Source organism: Neofelis nebulosa, chromosome 15 (assembly GCF_028018385.1).
Source record: "Neofelis nebulosa isolate mNeoNeb1 chromosome 15, mNeoNeb1.pri, whole genome shotgun sequence".
Lineage (NCBI taxonomy): Eukaryota > Metazoa > Chordata > Mammalia > Carnivora > Felidae > Neofelis > Neofelis nebulosa.
Window position 1 is genome coordinate 46,581,312 of NC_080796.1, and position 18,701 is coordinate 46,600,012.

The window sequence follows — 18,701 nt, forward strand, 5'->3', positions numbered from 1 at the left end:
TGTAGACCTTGCTCTTTCTTGGTCATGTATAGCCAGGGACTTAGCTATGAGGGAGGCGGGTAGAGTCCCTTCGAGCAAGGTGATACATGGAGCTCAGTCCACCATCACAGTGCAGAACCGTTTTGCTAATTCACAGCCAAATCCCACTGTGTATAGCAGGCAGATGAGCCCCAGATCCAAAGGTCTGTATCTCAAATATCGCCCCCTAAAATTCACAAGCTGGCCAAGCCTCCAAAGCGAAGGAAAACCTACCACATCGAGAGTTTATGTGGGTCACGCAGCAGAAAAGTGGAGCCAGCTAGATTTTTTAAATTCACAACATAGTTCAAATAGCTTCTAAAGTATCTGGTGTTCCTGGAAAACCAAAGCGACTCCCATGGCCCCTCTCGGTTTCCCCTGTGAGTTTCTCATGTGTCTACTCTTTGGCCAGGCACCCTGGAGCAGCCTTAAATGAGAGTTGTGAGAATTTGCTGAGCCTCTAAGGGGCAGGATGCAAGCTGCCAGGCCTGCAGAAGCCTGAGGGGTCTGAGGGCTCCTCTGGGCCACTTGGGGCCTGGGTGGGGACTGGAGTGAGGCCTCGTAATCACGTCGGTGTGTCAAGCACTCAGGAAGGCAGAAAGGTTAGGGTGTTCTCGCGTGAGATATGAGGCACAAAGCTGAGGAGAAATGTGAGAACAGATCAGAGTAGGAACGGGTCTATGGGTCAGAAGGGACTTTCCAAGGTGTAATGATGTCTTCGTGTTTAAATAAAATGTTTCAGATAACTGAACAGTTCTATAATCTCATTTTGAAAAATTATTAAATTGAATGCATTTAGGTGTGATAATGGTGCAATGGTTACGTCTTCTCTTTTTAAGTAGCGCTTATCTTTTAGGGCTTAAGTACCTACTGAACTATTTAAGCATGAAATATATGATGTCTGGGGATGATTTGTGATGTCTGCTCTAAAATAACTGAGGGAAAGGGTGCCTGCGCGGCTCCCTGGGTTAAGCGGTTAATTGACTTTTGATTTCGGCTCAGGTCATGATCTCATGGTTCATGAGTTCGAGCCCCGTGTCAGGCTCTGTGCTGACAACTCTGAGCCTGGAGTCTGCTTCGGATTCTGTGTCTCCCTGTCTCTCTGCCCCTCCCCGACTCACGCTCTGTCTCTCTCTCTCTCTCTCTCTCTCTCTCAAAAATAAACATTAAAAAATAATAATAATAAAATAAAACAAACTTTTATAAAAATAACTGAGGGGAGATGAAGCATAGGTGAAAAAAGATTGGCCATAGCTGAGGACTGCTGAAGCCGGGTGATGGGTGCATGGTGAGGGAGGGGAGGGCGTTATTCTATTTTGCTACTGTTACATGCATTTAAAACTTTTCATGGTAAAACAAATAGAGAAAAAAAAAATCACACGTAATTAATTAGAAAAAGGGGTGATTCTGTTTGAAAAAAATGACAAAGGAGACAGGTTTAAACCTTTTGCCTGAGACCTGAGCAACCGAGGCTGGAACGATTCCCATCCAGGGGCCATGGCTGCTGAAGGGTCTTTGCTCAGCTGGGAGTGAGGGGCGGGCACAGACAAGCTGTTTTCCCAGGGCCCCCAGAATATTGGATTCCTGGGATCTCCCCTTCCCAGCCCTCCCTCTGCCCGAGCTCCATACCTTCTGCGGCTTCTTCTGCTCAGGAGAGAAGACCACGGCCGTAAGAGAGGAGACAAGAGGCGGGTCAGTTTCCAACCACGCTGCCCTCCATCCACATGAGTACACAGGCGTGTGCTTACCTTCCTGCTCCCTGCCGGGCAGAAGGACACGTTGTCAATAGCACATCGCACACACACCACACGCACACACTGGCCTTTTCCCGAAGATGACTCCGCTCTTTATTTCCCTCATTGCCTAATGAGGCTCACCCCCTCTCTGCCCACCTATAAAGGCACCCCCTAACCTGACTCAGCCTTCTCCTCCAGGGTTACCCACCATTGTCCCCAGCAAACCTCTGCCTGGGCCAGCTTGCTCTCTCCAGCGTCTGCCCGCTTACCACTCTCTCCCCGCTCTGAGCGTTGCCAAGCTATCCCCTAGAATGCCCTTCCCCTGCCCTTGCCCTTCCCTATCCAAATCCTACCCAGGTAACCCCTCTTGGCTAATTGTTTCCAACATGTAACATCTTAACATCCACAGGAGAGCACACTCTGTGAGGGCAGGCATTCTGCATCCTGATGCCTCTGCAGGCTCCCTGGTGAGCACCACCCCCAGGAGATCATTGTGAGACCGGCTGCCAGTGTCCCACCCCCAGGGTCTCCCAGGCAGGGCGGTGGGCGGGGCACTCCAGGAGGAGTATGGTTCCAAGATGAAGTGCTAACAGTGAGCTCTGATTTGGGTTTCATGGGGCATGAGCAGCTCTGCAGCCTCGAGACAGTCACTGAACGGCTCTGGATCTGTTTTCAGGAGACACAGCTTCGAAGCTCCTCTGCCTCTTAGTCTCTGAGCCAGACAGGACCCCCAGCTGACCCTGAGACCCGGGCATCTCTATTTCCAGAAGTCTCCCAGCCTGTGGCCAACCCAGGGTCCGCAGCAGAGCACTTCCCCAGAACCGGCACAGCCACTCCCCTCCCTATCCCAGGTGGCTCATGGGGGGGGGGGGGGGGGGTAGGGCAGGGTAGGGAGGGGTCAGCACCCCAGACAGGATGCTCCAGATACTCACTCCTCGTACTCTTCCCCCACCTCTTCCACGTCAGACATGGTCTCCGCTCTCCCTCCGGAAAGAGAAAAATGTCAGTATGGGCAGAAGGGGAATCCGAGCCCTCCTCAGCTCTGAGAAGAGCTTAGCCTCAGGCTACTGCCTGAGACATGGGGAGGTGATGCTAGCCCTGCCCCTCATCAGCCTGTGACCTGCAGCCAGGAGCCTGCTTCTCCTTCTGTCAAGGGGGGATAACAATCCCACATCACCTCAAGGGCAACCGGTCCAATGTCCATTTCACCCATTCACCTCAAGGGCAACTGACGATGTCCATTTCACTCATTGTTCTGCAACAGATAAACTGTTTGGAACTTCCCTGCTCTGGTGCAAATCATTGTAACTCTCAAAACAATGTTTCTATAGTTGCTCAACCTTTCCTGCCCACGACTTTGCCAAGCATTCAGGGCAGCAAAGCTGTGCAACGCGTACCCCGTGTAGTTTGCTCGTCACTGCAGAACGTTCCCCTGGGAGAGTGGGTACATGGACTGTGGCACATCCATAGCGTGGAGTACTTCTTGGTGATGGAAAGGAACAAGGCATGATACCCAGGACACCTTGGATGAATCTCTAGGGAATTACTCTCACCGAGGGGGAAAAGGCCAAGCGATATGATATCATTTATATGACGTTCTTGAAATGGCAAAGTTACAGAAATGGAGAACAGATCGGTGGTTGTAGGGGGTGGAAGGGGAGGACAGGTGGGCGTGCTGACCCAAGGCACACAGGAGGGGCACCTGGCTGGCTCAGTTGGAGGAGCATGTGACTCTTACCTTGGGATCATGAGTTCAAGCCCCACATTGGGTGTAGAGGTGACTTAACAATTTTTAAAAAGGTGCACAGGATTTTTGTGGTTTTAGAACATTTTAGTGTCTGGAGTGTGGTGATGAACACATGAACCGACACAGATTAAAGCCATACTGAATTTCACACACACACACACACACACACACACACACACACACCTGGTCCGAGTAGAGCCGGGGAAATCTGCGTCAGATTATGGCTTCTAGCAAATGCCCATATCCTAGTTTTGACCTGTACCATAGGTGTGCAAATATACCATTGAGGGGAACTGGGCAAAGTGTGCAAGGGAACTGTATCACTTCTTGGGACTGCATGTTAATCTACTACCGATCAATAAAAATTCCAATTAAATAATGTCTGCCTGGAGAGCTCGTTTTGAGATGCACCCTTAACTGGGATAGGAACGGACAATCGATATTCCAACCCTCTTCCATCACCTTGCTGAGTGCGTTTGGGCAAGTCTTTGTTTAACGTCTCTGAAGGGCAGTTCTTTCTCTGTACCCTGGAGATAGACCCTACACATCCTGGCTACACAAGGATCTTTATGAGGAGTAAATCGACATTAAGGAAATTGGAAGGCATTAGGAAGTGTGAGGTTTTGTTTCCGTGCAATTGCAGGGAGAAGCCACAGGGAGAGGGGAGACAAATCTGGTTTTGAATCCTGGCTCCACCTCACGTTTGCCTGTGACCTTGGAAAGGTCACTTAACCTCCCTACACCTCAGCTCTTCTGTGAAATGGCTCCTCCTCTGGGAGGCTCAGAGCTCGTATAAAGTGCCTGGCCCAGAGCAGACCTCTGACTAATAACTGTTATAACCCAACCCTCCCGGGCCACATGCGTGTACAGCCCCGGGGGCACCATTCACATTGGCCGAAGTGTGAACGGCGGCCCCGCAGAGTTGTGCAGCATGAGAGCTCTCAATCTTCCTGAGCGAGAAAAGGGATAAGGTGATGTGAGGATGAGCCTACAGTGAGGCAGGAGTAGAATCAGAACAAAGGACACGGCCACCCTCAGTGAGGCTTCTCCTGGGCCCCTGTCTGCTGTCCCGCCTGCATCCAGCCACCAACTTCTGACTCAAGCCACAGGTGACAGGGGCAGAGGGAGGGCACCGCTCACTGCCCTCTCCGCCTCTCCCTGCACATCCTACTGGAGTGGCGCCCCAGGCACCCACCTGATGACATCCAGTGAGTCCCTGTTCTGATGGGTGGGGTGACATCAGCTGCTTTCGGGCTGAGGGATTTGAAGGATTCTCTGCACCCAACTCCCCCTCTGAGTAGAGAACTCTTCAGACCCAATGCCCGCTTCAGCCGCCGGCTGGCTGGCTCCTTATCTGAACCTGCTCCCAATATCCCGGGGTCCTGCTGGGTTCAGGACAAGCATGGCTGTAGCGAGGCAGGCCCCTCTCTAGCTCCCTCTGCTGGCGCAGGATGGGGGCAAGTGAGGGAGGGTTTACACAGAAGCTTTAGACAGAAACTCTGAGCCACTTTTTGGCTCCATTTGGATGGAGGCGGGTGGGAAGAGATGTCAGATGCATACAGTATCATGCCGGGGATGGAACCTCATTCTGCTAAAGAAAGACCCAAACGCCAGAGCATCTCCAAAATGGGTCTTCAGATGAGAGTGGCCAAAGAGAATAGCCCCCTCACCCCAGATGTGCACTGCCCCAAGCCCCAGGACAGTAGGCAGGAAGAGAATCCTGGGAGGAATCTGTCACCTCAGGGAGGACAGAGAAGTTTCTCACAGGGGCTACGCATGCCAGCCTGGGGCATGTGGCCTCTAGCTTTCTCCCCTCTCTTGCCCTCCCTCTTGCTGACAGGGCTCTGGGCTCAGAGGAAGAAAGAGCAGCTTGGAGCCCTCTCCCTGCTCCTGGGAGCACCATCCAACTCCCAAAAATAGCAAACTGACCATGGAGAGTAGGGGAGGGCTTTCAACCAAGAGGACAGCAGGCAAGCCAATTGCCTGAAGGCAAGACTGATGAAGGGGAAGGCGATAGGCCGAGGCCGGGGCTCTGGAATGAGACATAATCAGGAACCTGGCAGGGCCAGGGGTGAGAATGTCCTGGAGCAGCTGTGTCCTCACACCCAAACCCTCACCTGCTTCCACAGACAGCTTTCTAGCCAAACTCCCTTACAGCCAAGAGATCAGGGTCACCTTTCTTAGGGAGTAAAGCAAAAACAATACAGGGCAGAAAGAACACTGGCCGTGAGGTCAAAAGGTCTGGGTTCAGGGGCACCTGGCTGGCTCAGTCTGTAGAGCCTGAGACTCTTGATCTCAGGGTCATGAGTTCAAGCCCCGCACTGGGCATAAAGATTACTTAAAAAAAGACAACCTGGGTTTAACCCCAGTTCTTGCGGTGTGACCGTAGCTAACTCATTTCATCTCTCTAGGCTTCTCCTAACCTATCTATAAAATAGATGAGCTTCAAGTTCTAGTCTCACACAAACAAGTCTCTGAGTTTCTGAGGAATGTGGGCCCCATCCCTCAGCCCTTGTCCCCAACATCCAGCTGGAATCCTCCCAAGCCTGCAGCTGTCAGCCCACCAGGAAAGCTAAGGGACAGGGTTGAGGGGGGCCAGCAGGCAACCCGATCCTCTCAGATTCCTCTTCTGCCCGGAAAGGGCTTGCCCTACGAGACATGGGTCAGAGGAGGAATTCTGGAGGTCAGATGGCTTCCCAGCTGCAGTAGGCCTGGAATGTGCATTGACACTCCTTACACGCTAGGCCACCCCTTCCCTAGATGTTTCCTCATTCGGCCCAGGAGAAGCTGGAAGTCAAAGGAATATCCTTTCTCTGCCACTCGCAGACCCTGAGCAAGGTCTGTCCCTACAGGGCATGTTGGGATGGGGTGGGACAAGGGTCCACGGGGGGCCAGGGGGCAGCTGGACTCTAACCCCTGGAGCTGGGTTCACACCCCATAGAAGGATCCCTCACTGGGGTCTCTCCCCCATCAGCCCCCCCAAATGCTACTTCGCGGGGCTTTCTCTCTGGGGAGGAAGGTGGTCCTGGTGGAAGGCAGATGAACGTCACATGTCTGCTCACAGAGGTGCTCCCCCGGTCCCTGCCTACCTCCGGACGTGGGCTCCTCCTCAGCGCTTACATGACAGTTTCTGAATTCCTGGAGATGTGAATTTCACCACCGGGACTATTCTGATTGACATGACTGCAGTCTTGCTTTGCTCTCTGGGAGTCAAGAAGGACCTGCCTGGAAAGGTTTAGGGGGCCCTGGGCCTGGAGGTGAGGGGAGGGACTGAGCAATCTGGGGGAGTTCCTGTTGCTTAGAGCTTCACTGTCTGTAGAGCAGACAGAGACCTAGCAATTGTCTCCCCCACTCTACAGATGAGGAAATTGAGGCCCAGGGAGGGAAAGGCACTTACCCAAGACCTGCCAGCGATACAGTATCTTTAGTGGCAGATCTGGGACTCAAATCCAAGTCTAACATTTCTAACATACTGCCCTACTGTGCTAGTGTTGGAACCTGATCCCTGTGACACCCCTGTAAAGCGTGGCCTCTTCTCAGAGGGAACGTGGGCCACTAGGGACTCTGACGTCCACTCCCCGAGGACGCAGGCAGACTCTGGATACAAGTGCCAGGCTGCAGGACATCTTTCCTCTCCTCTCTGCTCTCCCCATCTCGAGCCGCACCCGGGTCTTACCTCAAACCAGGAGCTGCCGACAGATCCCGAGGTATCTGCTCTGCCTCAGCAGGGACTGGGTGAGGGCAGGGGATGGAGAGGGCTTTAAGCAGGCCTGTGGGCTGGGGCCTTGTAAGCCAAGCCCTGCGGTGGGAGGAATGTGCAGCAGGAGACACAGCGGGGGCGCGGGGGGTGTTGGCTGCTATTTTGGCAGGTGCCAGGGACAGGACTAAAGGAACATGCACCCCACGCCATATAAGCCCATGTGGTTGTCCAGCTGCTCAGATAAGCTATTTAAAACCAGAACAGATATGCAGGGAACAGAGGAGGGAGCAGGCATGTAACATAAACCAGCTGTCCCTCTTAAGAATCCTGATAAAGCAGGTGCCAGAGGCCCAGGCCTGGGAAGGCAGGCTGGGAGCAGTACTGGGGGGCAGATGGCAACCTCTAAGACACTTCATGAGTCTCTGGGCCAGGGGTCTGGCGGGCAGGGGGAAGGGCTTATCTGCAGCTGCATGTAAAGTGATGCTGTGGGTAAAGACGTCTTCCAAGCTACTGGCTACTTCTAATGGGCTGAGTGGCCTTGTACAGGATGCAGGCTCAGCAGGCCTCAGTAAGGACATCTGCGAAGTGGGTCTTTTCCATGACCCCCAGAGCCAGGTGGCAAGTCCTCCTCACTGGGAAAGGACTAAAACTGATACAGAATGTCAGACACAAGGTAGAACCTCCAGTCAAGAATGATGATTGTCCTCAGACAGGCAGCTGGGTTGTTCGAGGGGGCTGTGAGGACCGCTGAAGCGCGTTCCCCCGCCCCCCCACGCCCAGGGCTTTAAGATAAAGCAGTACAGGACTATGATTGGCTAAACCTACTAGACTGTGAGATACATAGATCAGGGCCCTGGGTTTTTTGTGGTTTGCTTGCATGGATATGCCCACAGCCCCTAGCACAGTGCCCAGGGCATCTTGCAGCCCAGTACGTGATGGAAATGAAATGGAGGGGGAAGGCAAGTCTGGCAGCAGCTGGGCTGACTCCCCCCTCAGTGTCTCTGGGTCAAGTCCTGTGTCCTACCTCTGAAGAAGGAACGCCCCTCCTCTGGGCCAGGCCCACTCCTCCCGTGTGCCCCCCGGCCCTTCCAGCCCCTGCCCATCAGGGATGTACACTCTTGTCTGTTTCTCTGTGGGTGAAGAAAGCCAGTCTCCCCTTCCTTCCTCCACCCCTGCCTGACCACACACCCATGCTTCCCAGTCCTTGACTCTCCTCTCAGTCCTGCTGCCCTGGGAGCCACTATGCGGCACCAACAGCCATCATTTCTGCATCCCCTGCGTGCAGGACTTCCACTCGCTTCTCATCCACTCTATCACACTCCTGCCCCATCAACTCAGCTGAGACTGTCCCTCCATGGTCCCCAGTGGCCTCTGAGCCCAAGGGCCTGATTCCCCCACCTCCAGGCTGATCCCTGCCATGTGGTCCTCCATGCTGCTGGGAGATCCGTGGCACGGCAAGCTGGGGCCAGGTGCCTGCCGGTCAGCATCCTGGGGGAGAAGGACCCCAGGGAGGCAGAGAAGAGGCAGGTGGTGGGAGAAGACTGACAGAGGAACGGTGAGCAACCAGGCTGTCCGGAGAGAGATGGAAGAAAAGTATTATCATCCTCTTTCCTGTCTAGCCCACAACGGCCCAGCCTTGCTTTGTGCCCTGGCCTGGAACCTTTTAGAATTTAAGAATTGTTGGTCTTAAATTTTCCCTTAACTCGAGCCACTTTAAGTGGTTTACTGTTCCTCGTAAGCCCAACAGTCCTTCAAATGGGCCATAATTTGCACAGATGCCTGGGAGAAGGACCTGGGCACCTCAATTGCCACAGATCCCCATGGGAAAAATCCAGTAGGTTCTCACTGTTCATGGACTATGTGAGGTTCTCACAAACCGTTCTAAAGCAGGCATTTAATTCGGAGAACGGGGAGGCAGTGAGTCAGTGAGAAAGTCTAGCCACTTTCCAGCAGCCATATCTTGATACGACAGGGCTGTTCCCTACCTGTCGTGGATGTCCCTGTCCCTGCAGGTAGATATAAAGTGCTAGTGGTAGCAAGGAAGGGGAGACAAAGGCTGGTCCCCACCCAGAATTGCACTGGAAGAAGCGTATACTGAAACACTGCTTGCAGATTCAAGGGCCCACGAGAGAGCGGGCCATGTGTGAGGTCCCAAGGCCATGAGGGCAGGCAAGCAGACAGGGCAAGGAGTGGTGGGGGGATGCGTGGGGGGACCTGCTCTGTCTGCAGAGGGTGCTCGATGTCACCTCCTCCAAGAGGCCTCCCCTGTCCACTCAGCCAGCCAGTCACCGCCGTGCTGCATTTCGTCCTCACACCCGTCCCCAGCTGAAATTATCTTGTGCATAGATTTGTCTCCTTGTTGGGGGGCTGGCCCCCTGACAGGAATGAGGTCAGGGCCTTTGTGGGGGGGGGTATCCATGAATGTTAGGGACAAAGAGTCACGAGGTCGTGTCCCTCAACACTCTGTCCTGCGGCCTGTCCTTGATGGTCACCCCCAGAGAGGGTGTGCAGCTGCCAGGACACCCCAGACACCCAGGACCAAGCCATCCCCCTCAGGCCCCACTCAGGCCTCTACTCTAGAAGGTTTCTGGGAGCCTCTCCCAAGAAAAGTCCATGCGAGGACAGTTCTTGTCTGCTGGACAAATTCGCCCGCCAGGGGACTTTCCAAAGTTTAGAATAGACCATCATAAGTCTTTAGGTCCCTGTTTGAACCCTGAGTTCCCAGCAGGTCCTTTGAGTCTCTGGGCAAAGCTCATCACACTCCTCCCCCTGCCCCTGGTTTCGTCCAGCAGTGAAGACCATGGGGAGTGAGGAGGGCTAAGCCTCTGGGCCGGGAGACAGAAGAGAGGAGTGGGGCTGGGGTCTTCCCTCCCAGGAAGTGAAGGGGCCTGGGGGTCCTAAGCCCCTCCACAGTCTGCCTTCGTCCCCCAACCTCGGGGGGAGGCAGTGGGGTGCAGGGCAGTGCCTCCACGTCCCACTGTCCCTAGCTCAGTGCAGGCACAGGACCAGCCACAGGAGACCCAGCAGCTGAAAATGGGCCAATCTGGGGTCACTGGGAGGTCTGAACAGATGGGGCCCTGAGGGCCTTCTGTCCCCCAGTCCACAGGACCCAAGATAGGAGCCCTCACTCACAATCACAAAGGCTGGGACAAGACTGGTGGTCCCTGGATGGCTGCTTCTGTCCCACAAGCTTTGGGAACTGGGGCCTGATGATGGCCTTAAGGGCGGTGTCCTGAGAAACCCTGGAGTTTTCCAGGTATGTCTGCAGGCAAAGGACAAAGGGGAAGCGGGCAGGGCTCTGCACTTATTCTCCCCTACCTCCCCAGCTGGTTCTGGGTAAAACCAGAGCAGTCTGGAAGAAGAGTTCTAATGAAGTTCAAATGAAAAACTAAGTAAATGTGTGGGTGTGTGTATATGTGTGTGTATGTGTGCGTGTATAGTATATAAGTATATATGTATGTGCATATGTGGGTGTGTATATAGTACATAGTGTATACATGTGAGATATGTGTGTGTACACATGCATGTGTGTATACACACACACACACACACACACACAAACACACATATATATTTTTCAATTACAGCATTAAAGGGTTGGATAGGGCACCGGACTGACCAAGTTGGGTTTGTCCTAGATTCTCAGAAAGCTCAGCAGTCTCCAGGCCCACATGGGCCATGATGCTGGGGAGGACTGGCTTTGGGGAGAATGTGTTTGGGGAAGTGTGGCAGCAGGCCTGGTATTGTAGGTGGCAGTTCTGCCCTCCACCAAGTTCCTATGCTAGGATAGGGCAGCAGCCCGCCTGAATGTGAGGAAAAGAGGGGCTGCAGGGAGAATGGCAACTGACCCCTCCCCTCAGTCCAGTCACAACAATGATGAACCTGGTTAAAAAGCACATCTTCCAGGAAGGAATCCATTTTTAAGGTATTATTAGTCACTTACACCTGAGAGTGAGCAAGTGTATCAGATCTTTCCTGAGAACAGCTTTTTCAGAAAGAGGGTGAAGGGGCGCACAAAAAGGCACTGAGCTCCCGGCCAGAGCTGCAGGCCAAGGAAATGAGAGGAAAACAAAGCGGGGAGGGGGGCACATGGAAGACAGTGCAACTCCTTTACAACCCAGCCGATGGGTCTCAGCAAGCTGGAAGCAGGCCCGGGGGCTAAGGTGCGTAAATCCAGGCCTCAGCGAGGGATACCACAGGCACGTGGAGGCACCTGCTGGGAGCAGATCACAGAGGTGACCCTGAGGTTCTTCAGAGACAGTACCGCCCTGACCCTGGACGTGAGCGGGAACTATCTCCGGACGGGGTGTGGAGGTCACACGGTGCTGACGAGAACCAACGCTGTGCTGACACTGGGTCCCGGGATCTGCTGCGCCCTCAGTGGGGTGAGAAGGTGCCGGGGGACACCTGCCCCCGGACGCTGGGCTGGGCAGGAGCTGGTTGAGTCTCCCCGACACTCCCGGCCCCAGGTCCAGAGCCAGAAAGGGGGCAGGGGCAATGAGAGACAGGAATGCTGCTGGAGACAGGGCCCGGCCTGAGGGAGGGCCCATGAGATGCAGACCTTGTAGGTCTGTCCCGGCAGAGGGCTCGTCACACCTGTGGGGGCAAAGGTCTGTCAGAAAAGACAAAGAGGTTCCTAGAGCTGGGAGGGAAAGGGGGCCTCCGGACAGGAAGGCATCCCTTTGCCCAAGGCCCACTCATACCAGAGACCCCAAACCTGCTGGTTGATGTTGGGGGCAGGGAGGGGCTTTGCAAAGCTGCAGGGAAAGCAAAGCCAGATCGGGGTTCAATCAGCATTCTCAAGTTTGGGTCAAACAAGCTTGAGAGCAGAACCAGGGTATCCCGGGTACTAGACTGTGCAGCTGGAGGCCAATTAGTGTGTACGTGGGGGTGAGGGGTGGAGTCTCCCCAGGCCCGGCCCCTCTCTGCTCCTCTCACCTCTGCCTCCAGGAAGGAATCTGCTTTCTTTCCCAACTGGGTCCTCCTGGTGGCTGCCGGCTGTTTCCGCACCTCCTGGTTTGGGACATCAGGGTTTGGGGCGGGGAGGAACCAAGGCTGACTGCAGAGGGACTCGGGAACCCCAGGTTCCTCCCCTTCCTGAGAGGGAAGACCCCAGACCCACTCCTTCTCTCTTCTGCCTCCTGGCCCACAGGCTTACCCTCCTCACTCCCCATGGTCTCCACTGCTGGAGCTCTGTTTCTCTCAGGGCTGTCCCTTCTCTCACCCGGGTCATTCTACCACAAAGGCCTGTAGCACGAGATCTCGGGGAGGGACGAGGTACCTGGGGGTTCTGATCTCCAGATTCCTGGGTCCTGCTGATCCACAGGTTGAGCCTTGATGTCACAGCCCCTGAGAGCCTCATGTTCTCCTGAAAAGAAAGCCTTGCATCTCAGGGCTTGGGGCAGCTGGCAACCGGATGGCATTTTCAGAGGTCCTGGCACAGGGACATGACTCTGCCTCACTCCCGTATCCACCTAGCACGTGCCACACACACCCCGGAAGGCCCCCGACGGTCCCCCAGGGAATGCTGCACACAGCTTGGGAGACGGGCTTATGAACAGCAACTCGAGTCAACAGCAGGTTCTGCCAAAATGGACATGAGAAAACGTGGAGCTTTCTTTTTGAGAGAGCGCAAGTGGGGGAGGGGCAGAGAGAGGGGGACCGTGGACCTGACGCGGGCTCTGTGCTGAGAGCAGCGAGCCCGACGTGGGGCCCGAGCTCATGAATCGTGAGATCACGACCTGAGCCAAAGTCGGACGCTCAACCGACTGAGCCACCCAGGCGCCCCGGAAAACACGGAGCTTTCTAGTATTGCCAGGGTCAAGTTCTGCATTTGGAGGTCTCAGGCCTAATCAGCCTGAAGACACCCAGCTGGGCCTGAGCCCCTCACCTTCCGGCTGGAGGCTGGGTCTGCTCGGCTCTGGCCCACCAGCTCCTTCTCGAAGAGCTGGCGCTTGCTGGCTACGCCCACGGGAGCCACAAAGAACTCGGTGCGGGAGGAGCCTGGAGACTTGACCGATTCCGACCTCTGGAAAGAGAACACCGATGGCTGGCCCACGAGGGTGACGTGCACAGACCACACTTACCACGCTCATCAGGTGCCCCGGCCCCTCCACAAGAGCCCTGCCCACCTGAACAGCGGTGTGGTATCTCTCCAACTTCTCGCCTAACTTGACTGTGCTGGCCGGGAGCCTCACGCTGGCGCTGCGGGACGGGAGGACGGGACAAAACAGGTGAGACGGCTGCGCCGGGCCCGCCTGGGCCCCGAGCCGTACCCACCTACCCTTTTGGCAAGGAGAAGATGGCCTCCATCACTGAATGAGGCGAGAATGACTTGGCCAAAGTGAAAAACTACAGGAAAGTCCAGGGACTTTCGTCACCTCCCCAGAAACATCCCCACTCAGCAGGACACCCCCAGGGTCAGAAATATCTGCCATTCTCCCCCCCCCCCCATTCTTGTCACTGGACCTCACACACATCTCCTGAATCTCCTTCCCCTCTACCTTCCGCAGCGCTGCAGTCCCCTTCCCCGACCCCCTCTGCCGGCCACCCTGAGCTCTCCCCCACTGCCACCAGACCACTCCTACCCCAGACAAAGCCCAACCTGTCCTCAACAGCTCAAACCTCGCAGGCCACAGGGCAGGGACCAAACTCCCCGACACAGCATACAAGGCTCTCACGGTCTGGTCCCTGACTCCTCCCCGACACCAGCATCCACCCCACCCCCCGACCCCTTTCTCCGCGGGCTTATGTGCCAGTTAACTAGATACCTCACGCTTTTCATACTCTGTGCTTTTACTTGTGCTGTTCCCTCCATCTCAAGTCCCAGTCAGGAGTCGAGTGCTCCGTGATGTGCTCTCCAGCTCCCGCAGGCGGGGCGGCTGCAGCCACTTTGGGGTTCGATTCCTGTCCCTGCACCTCCCTGCCGGGGCGGGGGAGGCGGCTCTCGCAAGTTTAATAGTCTGATGTGAGGTGCCGAACAGAAGGAGCCGTGCCTCATTCATACATGCACCCCGTGCCACCACCGTCACCCCACGCCTCGCCTGGGATAGTTGGCCTCTACGAATGTTTAGGGGCAGATGGACACAGCACGAGTGCACAGGATTCCTCGTGCTCAAGCACAGCTGCTTTCCAGACCCCATTTCAGCTTCCTTCTTTCAAAACACAGTCCTCAAACTACTCGCATCAAAATTATGGGGCACGGCGATGCTTATGGCGCATGGAGACTTGCGGGCCCCCCCTGCGTTGGGTCTGCTGAAAGTCGTGGCTTCCCCTTCCCTGCGCTGTTCATGGTCCTCCTCCTGGAAGGCCCTCCTCCCCCTCCCCACCCCAACCTCCTCCACCTTCAGAGCCCCACCCAAGCCCCGCCTCCTCTAAGAAGCCTTCCCCGTTCCCCGCCCCCCCATCCCTGTTCCATCTCGCTGGGCCTCGGTCCCTCATGTTGGTCCAGTCTCCCCGCAGGGTCTGGAGCCCTGGCCGAGGACTGCACTTTCCCCTCGGGTGCTCTATGGCACAGCCTGGCACAAGGAATACGGGTGGCAGTCGCGCAGCAAACACAGACTGAACATGACCAGATCAGACAAAGCCAGAGCCTCCAGGCCCCTGACCTGCGTGTTAAGGTTGTTTCTGAGTTGTCTTTCCTGGAGTTCATCTGAAACAAGAAGGATAGTCTCTGATGAGTGACAGTCCCCAGGAGGCCATGGCCCTCCTCGAGGGAAAGGCTCAGCTCTCTGAACACTTCCCTCTTCCTCCAACCCCCAACCAAACCTCCGTGAAAGATCCTCCTCTTGTCTGGGAGACACCTGCCTCCACCCACCAGGCCGGGTCAGAAGCCTTCCCCATTCCCCGCCCCCCCATCCCTGTTCCATCTCGCTGGGCCTCGGTCCCTCATGTTGGTCCAGTCTCCCCGCAGGGTCTGGAGCCCTGGCCCCACCACCACCACCAGCTCAACCATCTGTTTTCCTGTCTGCCTCCCTACTGCCCATGAGCCCTGCCAGGCAGGGACCAGCCCTGATCAGTATCGGGCATCCAGCTTCCTCCCCAGAGCCTGGCACACATCAGGGGCACAAAGCACAGTCAGTCAAAAATAAGTGAACCACCCAGTGAACCAAGGAACTAAGAGTAAATTATCAGAAATTGAGAAGAGAGTCCCCAGTCCATACCACTTGTACCACTGGGGCAGAGGCAGAGTAGGGAGCGCTTGGAGAGCCCCACTGCTCTTGGCTCCTACCCTTCCCCGCTGCTCAAGCCTCCTGGGTGGGATCAGGAACTGCTGAAGGCAGGGGTGGGGCCCCTGCCACGGAACCTGCCCTGTGCCCTCTTCCTGCAGCTCTGGCCTTGTCCACTAGGTGGAGCTGCTCAGTCTCATCCACACCAACCCCCTGGGTCATTAACTGGCTCTCCATCACTTAACCCAAGTCATCTGCTCTTGGCTACCCATGGGAATCCAAAACCCCTCTCTATCCAAAGAATCTGCTTGATATCTAACCTAAGGCCCCAATGCTGGGATAGATGCTGGTTTCCCCAGGTTGCCCTCCAGGGGACTGGAGACAAAGGTACCCTGGGCTCTCACCCGAAAGGAGATGGTCCTGGGGCTGGAGCGTTTGAGGGAGCTGCTGTAGGTGGCCTGAGTGGGTGAGGGTGTGTCCACCTCTTCCTCCTTGCTGGGGACTTTCACCTGGATGGAGTGGGGGAGTGTCATACGGGAGGTCGGGGGAGCCCGAAGCCCAAGCTGCCATGGGGACCCCATGTGGCCTGGCTCATCCCAAGAGCTGCAGGAGGAAGAGGAGAAGAAAACAGTCCTGCCCCTCTGCCTCTGCTGTGGGGACGGTGGACACAGTTCCGTGGGGCCAGGCCACCAGGCAGAACTTTCCAGCAGAACTTCTGGAAGGACGTGAGGTTTCCCCAGAGTCTGCTGGTGTCCTGAAATCCAGGCCCTGGATCATGAGGGGGTTCAGGGTGGCAGGTGCTCCCTGGCAACACAGCTGAAGCCCTTTTCGGCTGCCAACTGCCTGCCCTTGCCTCAAGCGTCCCCTATTCTGACAGTGATTAGAAGCAGGTAGGGAGAGAGGAAATTGCCAAATCCAGCCCCACGGTGAGAGGACAGGAGACAGCAAGGGAGCCAGAGACCACCCAGGGCAGGATGAGAGGGGCACGTGCAGGGATGGGAGGGGCGGGGGCACTGCCAACCTGGAGTGTGATGGGCGGGAGGCGGGAAGTCACAGTCGGAGAGTCTGGCACGCCCTGTTCTCCCAGCTCCGCCAAGGACGGGGGGCTCTTCTCAGAGAGGGCACTTCCCCTCTGCTCTGTGGTGGTGGGCTGGCCTCCCCCAGAAGCCAGCCGCCCCCCTGCCTGGGGCTGTCCCAAGGCTGCCAGCCTCTTTGGAGCCAGCTTTGTCTCTGCTGCTGAGGTCTTCTCGGATACCAGAGACTTCTCAAAGAGCAATGCTTTCTCAGAAACCAGTCTCCTTTCTGAGTCTGATGTCTTCCCTGGGGCCGGCAACTTCTCAGAGCCACTTGTTTTTTCTAGAATGGCCTTCTTCTCTGAGATGGCTCTTTTCTCTGACACAGAAGTTTTCTCAGGTCCCGGGGCCTTCTCCGAGATGGAGAACTCCTCTGAGACCAGTCTCTTTCCAGGGGCTAATGTCTTCTCTGGGACGGAGGACTTCTCTGAGATAGGGGGCTTCTCTGAGACCCCCTTCTTCCCGCCTTCTTCCTCTTGGCCCGCCAAGCTCTCCTCCTCCCTGGCCCAAGGGCCCCGCTGCTCCCGGCTCAGTCTCCGGCGAGGAGGCAGCTCCGCCTCCTTCTTGGGCATGAGGGGCTGCGGCTTGGCCTGCTCTGGGCCGGAGCTGTCCCTTCCCTCCTCTGCCTCCCGCCGGACAGGGGCCTGTGCAGCCTCCACTGCCTGCCGCCTCTGCCTCCGCTCCTGCCGTGTCCTGAGGGTGGCCTGGCTGTCCTCATCTTTAGAGGCTGAGGTCTGCGGCTTGGGCACCTCGGCTTCCTCCATGCCGGGCAGTCTAGGCCAGAAGATGGAGAAGGGGTGGGAGATAAGTATCAGAGACGGGAGACACCCTGGGGTGTACCTGACCCAATGGGGATGCTTCCAGGGCCACCGGGGAGGCACCCCACCCCCCATCGCTTAAAGAAAGATCACTTTTAACCGCCTTTACATATTGGGTTTCCACTAAGTCATTTGAACAATGTGCACCACGTTTTTAAAAAGTTTATATACCCCTATAAGGTCCAACTCTGCATGTTGAGACCCAGTCAACAAACACTGACTGAACAAGTTTGTCTGCGCTGGGCCCCGTGCCGGGTGGCGGAAGTCAAAAGGAATAAATGCAGTGCTCGCCCCTGAGAGCTTAGATCAAGACCAGAGACGTTCGGGGACTTGTCAAAGGTTGCACAGATGATCAGTGGTGGAGCTGAGGGGACAGCGCTAAGCTCTGACATGCCATCCTGCACTCCCGTTAGCCACGGTGGCGGCCACGGGCACTGGAGCAGCTCGGGGCGCACACCCAGTCCCCCTTCTCTTGGGGACCCAAGGGAACACGAGCAACATGAGAGGACTGTCCTAAACCCGTAGCACTTGGCCTCCAGCAAAAGGAGATTCTTTTCCTTCCTCACCACCCTGCTTTCCATGTGAATTGGGGCAAGTGAATTCACTGTCTAGGCCTCAGCGTCCAAATCTGCAAACCAGGCCTGTTGGGTGAAACGAGACTCATTCCACGTGATTGCCCAGCACAGTCCTGGCCCACAGGGGACTTCCATTCCCTCATAACCCTAAAATCCAGGCGGCAAGAGTAGCCACTGCATCCCTCCCCTCAGAAGTGAATTATGGAGGTTCCGGTTACAGGGGAGACAGCCTGGGTTGTGGAAGGAGTTGAGCCCACAGAGCCTGACCGATCCGGATGGCGAGTCCGGCTCTGCCAACCTTAGGTGCACAATCTCAGCAAGTCACCTGTGTGTGCTCTTTGACCCAGTTTCTCCATCTGTAAAATGGGTTAATGATACCTCTCTCCCGGGGATACTATAAGGATTAAATGACTTCTATCCACCAAATGTGCAGCAAAGTATCGGCTCACGGATAGCATCAGCGTATAGTGATTCTGGTTCCGAAGAGGGTGGAGGCGGGCAGCGTGGAGGAGGGTCTAGGGAAGGTGAGGAGCTTGAAGGACATCTGCGGACCCTTCATCTCATTCCCCGGGCACCCCCAGTACTTGGTCTGTCTGGGGCAGCTAAGTCCATCCGGGTCACCTGGGACAGGGAAATGGTGCCTCGTCCCCCACCCTGACCCGAGCACCTCTGGGCAGCCGGTGTGTGTCCATTCTGGGCAAGCTTGGGAGCTTCCTCGTCCGTGGCCGAGCTCAGATTGCGGTGTCGCCGCCGGCGCTCTCGCTCCTGCTCCTCCTCATCTTCTAGAGTCCACTGCCTGGCCAGGCTGGGGGAGGGGGGGTGGAGAGGATCAGTGCAGCCCAGGCAAGACTCCTGGGTCCCCGGAT

General features: G+C 56.0%; 1 protein-coding gene across 5 annotated transcripts in view; it reads right to left on the reverse strand.

Moving 5' to 3' along the window:
* The window catches only part of TNNT2 (troponin T2, cardiac type), a 39,609-nt gene that overhangs the window by 11,780 nt on the left and 9,128 nt on the right, over positions 1 to 18,701 (reverse strand). For 2 of the 5 annotated variants that reach the window (XM_058700075.1, XM_058700076.1), the window contains exons 2-10: positions 18,503 to 18,640; positions 16,391 to 17,216; positions 15,774 to 15,878; positions 14,809 to 14,852; positions 13,333 to 13,405; positions 13,092 to 13,229; positions 12,483 to 12,569; positions 12,140 to 12,214; positions 11,669 to 11,797 (exon numbers count right to left, since the gene is read on the reverse strand). In XM_058700075.1, coding sequence (XP_058556058.1) covers positions 11,792 to 11,797; positions 12,140 to 12,214; positions 12,483 to 12,569; positions 13,092 to 13,229; positions 13,333 to 13,405; positions 14,809 to 14,852; positions 15,774 to 15,878; positions 16,391 to 17,216; positions 18,503 to 18,640 — 1,492 coding nt within the window. In that variant the 3' untranslated portion in view covers positions 11,669 to 11,791. Of the gene's footprint in view, positions 1 to 1,647; positions 1,665 to 1,766; positions 1,778 to 2,686; positions 2,739 to 7,177; positions 7,305 to 11,668; positions 11,798 to 12,139; positions 12,215 to 12,482; positions 12,570 to 13,091; positions 13,230 to 13,332; positions 13,406 to 14,808; positions 14,853 to 15,773; positions 15,879 to 16,390; positions 17,217 to 18,502; positions 18,641 to 18,701 lie in introns of those variants that run through there. The other 3 variants (XM_058700079.1, XM_058700078.1, XM_058700080.1) reach the window with 2 other exon arrangements.